Source organism: Zalophus californianus, chromosome 4 (genome assembly GCF_009762305.2).
Source record: "Zalophus californianus isolate mZalCal1 chromosome 4, mZalCal1.pri.v2, whole genome shotgun sequence".
Taxonomy (NCBI): Eukaryota; Metazoa; Chordata; class Mammalia; order Carnivora; family Otariidae; genus Zalophus; species Zalophus californianus.
The window spans coordinates 28,992,249-28,999,720 of record NC_045598.1 but is presented as its reverse complement, the minus strand read 5'-3'; the positions used below and the strand labels follow the sequence as shown (position 1 = coordinate 28,999,720).

General features: G+C 45.7%; 1 protein-coding gene across 2 annotated transcripts in view; it reads left to right on the top strand.

Moving 5' to 3' along the window:
* Positions 1-652: 652 nt before the first annotated feature.
* GNL2 (G protein nucleolar 2) overlaps positions 653-7,472 on the top strand; it is a 24,198-nt gene continuing 17,378 nt past the window's right edge. For both annotated transcript variants that reach the window (XM_027619841.2, XM_027619835.2), the window contains exons 1-4: positions 653-858; positions 2,544-2,628; positions 3,589-3,683; positions 5,467-5,606. In XM_027619841.2, coding sequence (XP_027475642.1) covers positions 795-858; positions 2,544-2,628; positions 3,589-3,683; positions 5,467-5,606 — 384 coding nt within the window. In that variant the 5' untranslated portion in view covers positions 653-794. The remainder of the gene's footprint in view (positions 859-2,543; positions 2,629-3,588; positions 3,684-5,466; positions 5,607-7,472) is intronic.

Below are 7,472 nucleotides of genomic sequence, written 5' to 3'. Positions count from 1 at the left end.
TTGCATGGGACATACTTACACTAAAAATTATTGTTTATCTGAAATTCAAATTTAACTGGGTATCCTGTATTTTTATTTGGGAAATCTTGCAACCCTACCAGTAGGTGACATCCCAGCCAAGAACAGAATGACCAGAGGGAACTAGCTATGCAAAGGTTCAAGGAAGAATGACTCAGGCGGACGGATCCAGTGTAAATGTCAGAATAATCAGAGGGAGGGAGGTACAGGTGAGGTCAGATAAATAGGCAGGGGCCAAATCCTGCAGAATTCTGTAGGGATGGCTAGGAGTTTTGAGTTTCTTTTTCTCTCTAAGTGTAATGATGCGCGAACGGAGTTTTAAGAAGCGTGGCAAGGTCTGACTGATATTTGGTCAGGCACTCTTGGAAGGGTTAGAGGACGACCTCAGGAGATAATTGAGCTTAAGCTTGTGCCATTGACCTGGGACGTGCGGGTGGACCCACTAGGGGCTCCGGGCCGTGCGTGCCGAGCACCTAGGCAGCCGCTGGGGCGGGGCAGCTTGGCGGTTGCTAGGCAACGAAAGGGGCGGGGCTCCAACGCCGCGCGACAGCTAAGCGGCCGGGACGGGGGCGGAGTCAGGAGAGCGGCGGCGCGCGCCGCGCGTTCGCAGGAAGTCGCCCAGGGGAAGCAAGGGGCGCGAGCGGAAGTGACGTCGCCGGCGCACACGTGGTTGAGTGCGGTTGCCGAGGGTCCCTTCGGCAGGGCTTGGGAAGTTACGAGCTCGTGTACCCGCCCGAGGCCGGATCTAGCGCTCCGGTTCCCGTCCCGTCGGCAAGATGGTGAAGCCCAAGTACAAAGGACGGAGCACCATCAACCCCTCCAAGGCCAGCACAAACCCTGGTACAGGCGGCGGGGCTCGCGGAGGGTGGAGCTTCAAGGAAGCTTGGTGGGGAGGGCTCCGAGGTGGTCGGGGGGAGGAGGGACACCGGGCGGCGTTGCTTGGAGTGGCCTCTCGCCGAGTGGCCATTGGGGACGAGAAGGGAGAAGGTGGTTTTTTCATTCGGAGGCACTGAGGAGGGCTGACATCTTGCACGCCTCAGGGCCAGGTGCCAGGCCCCCGGTCTAACGTCGAGGAAAGTGAACACTCAGGTCTGGCAGCCTTGGGGCATCTCCAGTTGTGAGATGCGGAGACTGGGAAGCTCTGCGTTGGAAAGGGCAGTGATCTTGACCTCCTCTCGCGTTCCTGTGTATGTCAGCCCCTCCCCCAACGTATTTCAGTCTTGTATGATTCCAGCTTTCCAGCTCAGGGAATTGTTAGAAGTAAATTAGATAAAGTCAGATTACAGGTGGTGTTAGGGCCGACCCAGCTGACGTTTCACACTTGACCACACTTGCCTGCCACTCTTGCTTTGATCGTTTAAATGAGAAAGGGTTTGTATACTTGGCTCTCGAGTCATCCCACCTGGTAAAGGGCACAGAAAACCCTACAGTTAGATAACTAATGATCATTTCAGTAAGGATGTTTTTAGAGATGTTTATGAGTTTTGCTGAGTTTCTACCTGCAGGATGAACAAGATCATCTTTGGGGGAGTCCCTTCTATTGGGTTTAGTTAATAACACTTTGTTTTTAAATATGGTTTAAAGTTTTTGAGGACTTGAACTGATCACATCGAATGTTCTCCCTGGATTGCTGATAAATTATTCAATTTGCGTAGACTGGAATCTTAGACTGTTAGACCCAAAAAGGCCCTTAGAGGTTATGATGTGATAGGTGAAGAGGTGGAGCCAAAATGGGGAAGTGGCTAATCAAAGCTGGTACAGTTGATGAGCGGTAGAGCCACCAGGGCTGGGATTTCAGCCTGTTTTCTACTGCATCACTTCAGGAGTAGACAGGTGACCGGAAGATATCCCCAAAAGGCAAAGCTAGGCTAGTCTTAGCATGCTTATTTGTCCTTCTCTTTCCCTCTGAGATGTAAGGCAAGAATCGCTACCTACTTTGCTGTTGATTCAACAAAAACATTAGGAAATTAAGAAACTGGTACAGAAGGAACACTTAAGTATCAAAATCGTAGTCTCCGTGGTGCCTTGCATGTAGCAGGCACTCGGTATTTGCTCAATTGAGACCCACGGGTAAGAGCACAGGTGGTGATCTAATGCTTTTGTTCAAATTCTGGCTCTGCCATTTAGTAGCTGTGTGATCTTGGGCAAGATGTCTGGCCACCTGTGCCTCAGTTTCTTAGCCTAAGGAATGAGGCTGATGTATCTCTCTTTGTAGGATTATTCTATGGATTACATGAGGTGACGCCTGTAATGTGGATTGCACAGGGCCACAATTAATGCCCAAAATTATTAACTCTTATCAAACACAGTCATATTGAGAATCAGAGATTAGGTCAGCTTTGTCATACCAGGTACACTTGGTAGCTTCCATGATGATAATTTTGTTGGGGTGGTAGAGGGAGAGAGTAGATGTTTTGTAGCAAGGCGACAGCTTGCCTACTCTGAACTAGTTGGTGTGTTTGAGGCAATGGCCATACTTAAACTTGGTTATCAAATAGTTCGCAGTCTACTTCTGTCTTTCCTAGATCGAGTGCAGGGAGCAGGAGGCCAAAACATGAGGGACCGGGCCACAATCCGGCGCCTGAATATGTACCGGCAAAAGGAGCGCAGGTGAGCATTCCACGTTGTCATCCTTTCCTTTCCTTCGTGCCCTGGACTCCTAGCTGAGACCTAATCACCTCTAATGTTCCCACCCCCACATCCCCTAAATAGGAGTACCATATTTTCAAATATCATCTGATACGGGTGCTGTTAAGATAAATGGCAAATTTTCGGTTCAAGACATGGGTAGCAGGTGGTGAAATAGTGTTTGTGTCACAAATCTGTACAGCCAGTGGAGGTTTTATTACAGCCTCGGCGTTCGCGGATAGCACATTAAATCTCAAGTTAAATATCCCTCAAGAGAACTCTGGTTTTCTTTAACAAAACATATAGGCCTGTAGTTATGAAAGCAGCCGGGAAACTTGTTTTTTAATTCGAGACTTTAGATCACAACATTGTGGCACTTGGAAACTCATCACAACTGTGAGTTCTGCTGAGGCAGCCTCTACCACGGGGACTTGCTGAGCGTGGCATTTTGCTAGCTGGTCTTAATTTGTTTGGTAATTAGATTCTTCATCCGTTCTGAAAGATGTGTCTAAAACACAAACGTCAATGAACTTAATCTGCCTTAGTCACCTACTCTGCTGTTTGTTTTAGAATTTTGAATTCCAGCATAAATCACCCTCTACTTAAAATTCATTTAAACCAGTCTTCAAATAATTACCAAAAAAACTCATGTATGTGGGTTTTTTTTTAAAGCAAACAGTAAACAGATTTTTTAACATCAGCATTATTTGTTATTCATCCAGCAGAAATCATTACGTGCTGTGTTGCAAGAGGTTAAATGACTTTTGGACAATCTGTTTCAAATGTAGAAGTACTTTTTGTTTACTGAAATCTGTATTTCATGATCATTTAAAACCAAAAAAAGAAAAAAGCTCCTTTTGATGGAAAGGGTGTTCTGGAAACCAGGCTTTGCTCTTGCCTTTCTTCTGTCATCAACCAGAATCTGTTACTTCCTCAATTTAGGAACAGTCGTGGTAAAGTGATTAAGCCTCTGCAGTATCAGTCCACAGTGGCTTCTGGCACGGTGGCAAGAGTGGAACCAAATATTAAGTGGTTTGGTGAGTATCGGCCTCTGTCACTTTTGCTCTACCCGACGGGTGCTGTATGGAAAAGGGTAGGCTTAAAAGGTGTCTAAAGGGCAGAAGTTTGGGGGTGAGCTGAACTGTCAAAGATTATATGAGAAATGGCTGAGAAGTACCCATAGTGGGAAAAGTGCTGAGAAAAGCAGTAGTGGTGGTGGATTCCATAAATAAATTCTTTTTATAGGGGCACCTGGGTGGCTCAGTCGTTAAACGTCTGCCTTCGGCTCAGGTCATGATCACGGGGTCCTGGGATCGAGCCCCGCATCGGGCTCCCTGCTCCGCGGGAAGCCTGCTTCTCCCTCTCCCTCTCCCCCTGCTTGTGTTCCCTCTCTTGCTGTGTCTCTGTCAAATAAAATCTTTAAAAATAATAATAATAAAAAATAAATACTTTTTGTAAAGAGCTCATCGTCGTTAATTGTAAGTGAACCCTCCTAAACAGATAAAGCCGTCCTGACTGACCTTCACAGACCTGAGAACTCTCATCTCTTCAGTTCTGGTGGCCTGGAGAGATGGCTGTTTGAGAGAGGCCTTGCAGATATGTTGGTACCTTTAACACGAAGTATAAGTGCAATCGTTGGCCGTTCCTTTGAAATGTTTCTTAATGGCAATTTGCACTGAGTGCCAGTGGAAGGATCTCTTGTTGGTCTTTCCCAAGAATGAATAGAAGGGGATCGGGGCTTCCTTCTTGGAAACTGCATCTTCCTTTCAGTGTGGGCTTTCCCTTAGTCCCTGCTAGGTGTGTGGGCCAGTCAGATGGTCAGACCCCATTGTTTGCCCGGTGCTTGACCTCTGTGTTGGTGGAAGGTGGCAGCTACCTTTCAGCCTGTCTTTTGACAGCATACCCTCTAGGAAGCTGCACCTTGGGGAAAGTGTCAAAGAAAAACCTTTTAGAGAGGTGTTTAGCGTCGTGGCTCTATACTGGTCCAGACCACCTGTGTGTGCATTCTGGTTCTGCCATTTCTGTGACCGTGGGCAAGTTATTTCGTCTCTCTGTTCACTGGTTTCCGGTCTCTAAAATGAGGCTAAAAGCAGTCCGTATCTCGTAGGACTGCTGTGGGAGATCCGTGGGTGAGCAGGTGTGCGGCGCTGAGAGTCGTACACAGCCTGCAGTGAGCCCAGTGTCATCGGCACCAGATTCGTAGCCCTCGCCATCTTGGGTTCTGCATTTGTGCTCCAGTGAGCTGTTCTGTTGAATATGTGTTTCAGGCCCCCTCGCTTCCCAGGTGTTCTCCAGGTAGTGTTATATAGCTTTATTTGGTTCCCTTGCATGGATTTATTGGCTAATTTAATAGTCCTTTCAAACGCTCATAACCATAAAAAGTGGTAACTCTGACCCGGGTTCTGTCCTTCAGGATTCTCTGTGTAGACTGATAGATCAGCTCTGATTGGCTCCAAATTTCTTTGCCAGATATAGCAGGAAGTGTCGGATGTTTGTCAAATCTCAGTTCCATTCAGTGATGTTGATTTTTCAGTTTCATCCAGTCAGGAAATTGGGCTTGGAAAACTCTTGAAACCCTTTGTGTGTCGGGGTTGGTGGATTAGTTCATAGTCTATGAGTGCAGGAGAGGCAGTTTTTTTGTTCTTGTCCCTCCCCCCCCCCCCTTTTAAGTTTGAAAATGGATCCATGGGATGGATGTATCAGGTGTTTGGGTAAAGCCAGGGTAATTCAAAGTCTTGCTTTTCCCTGTGTCATCGGGAAGAAGGATGCAGAAGCAAAAAGGAGTTCTTTATTAAATGGCAACATTCTTCTTCAAAACAGGAAACACACGTGTGATTAAACAGTCATCGTTACAGAAATTTCAAGAGGAAATGGGCACAGTTATGAAGGATCCATACAAAGTTGTCATGAAGCAAAGCAAGTTACCCATGTCTCTTCTCCATGATCGGATCCAGCCTCATGTAAGTTGGAGGATATCCCTGGCAATGGAATTTCTTAGGCACAGTTCATGCTGAGCCCTCTCGACCAGCTTTGTCTTTTGTTCTTCCGTAGAGAAGAGTGGATCTTCTCATCGTGCAGTACTGATGAGCTTTCTCCTTTGTTAGGGGTCTCACCTTGGTATGAAGCACACCGTGTCAGGAAGGTGCAGTCCCTAGTGGATCAGAGCACAGGCTTGGGAGTCAGGCCTGACTTAGTCTTTGCTCTCCCCTTACGTGTAGAGCCTTAGGTTTCTCCATGAGCTTTCCCTGGCTGTAAAGTCAAGGAAACCTACCTCCTTCAGTGATCAGATGAAGATGAGGCATTTGGCATATAGTGAACACATAGCACACCGCCTAATAGCTAGATAGAGCATGGCTATTACTAGCAGTAGTTGTACGTTTTTTTGTTAGGCAAACTAGTTTAAGTGGTGACTCCATCAATTGGGTTGATAGGGGGGAGCCCTTTGGTGCTGTGTACTTTCAGCTTCTGTGAGACCCTTGGAATTCTTTCCAGCAAAGGAAAGGGTGCTGGTCAGATTGGTTCTTAATCGCTGGAGTTGGAGGACAGTAAGGATGGAATCGAGCTTGAAGTGGAATGAGTTTCACACATAACCAAAAAAATGGCCTAATGTTTGCACGTTTTTACTTGCATTGAATAATAATTCCCAGAAATGTAGCCAGTACATAAGCCTTGGTTCCAATGTAAGGAGGGGAAGGAAACATTGACATGCATACATGGATTAAACAGTTCAAAGAAAATTGTTTACTCGCAGAACAAAATAAAAACCAAGGCCTGCTTATTGCCTCAGGTTTTGTCAATTATGCTTTGTTTTATGACGGACTAGAAGAATGGCGCCTATTAGTGGAATGACTGTTTTCTTTCAGGAAAACACATGAGTGTAATTCATGAACCACAGACAAGTTGCTCATTTCCCTTGTTCTCTTTTGTCTGTTCTCCCTAAAGCCATCTTTTAACAAACTATTGAATCTTGTTTATGAGAAGAACAGAGAGGTTTTTATTATGGATTTATTGCTTTGTTGCCCATTCCAGTTGTTCAGTGCTTCTAAAATTCAGACTTCAATCGCTGATCTGTAGGCCGAAGGGTCCACAGCTGCAGCAAATCAGCTGGGATTTTGATGCAGATAGGTACTCAGAGTAAGGGAGGAGTTTTGTGCTTTGGCCTTGAAACCTTACCTATTTATTTTAGTGCGGTATCTACTACTGGTTATGAAACTTAAATCTGAGATGGCTGCACAGTGGAGTCAAATCAGATATGCTTTAACTTGTAGCTCTGTGCACATTATAATGACTAATTCTGTAGCAATAGAGCAAAAATACTGTAACATTTGATTTGTGTCCTTTATTGCCTACTGCCTATAACTGTGTGGTACTTGTTAATGTTTAGCTTTCCATGCACACCTCCTTGTGTACTGTGCTTTATAGGTGATTTATGAGATTTCCAAGGATAACTTTAAACACAGTTTTCCCAGTGACATGAGTACTTAGTTCCCATGTAAAACCTGACCCTTCTGTTTGGGGATGTTCCCTTGTGGGAGGGTAAAGAGTGGGTAAAACTGAACTAAGAGGAGATGGGTTAGAGAATCTGAAAAGGTGACCATAGCTTAAGGATCTTTGGGAATTGGGGGGGGGAATCAAGGTCAGAAGCCACAGGCGTGGCTCCATCATCCGCATTTAGTAGCTGGTGCTTATAGAGGAGCTTTGTACTACAGGGCAGAGGGCAAATTTTTTTTTTTTTTTTTTTTTTGAGGGCATTCTCTGCCGGCTGTTAACATCTGTTACATGATAGATTCTAACTCAAACTTTGACTTTTATCCTGCTTCAAAAAT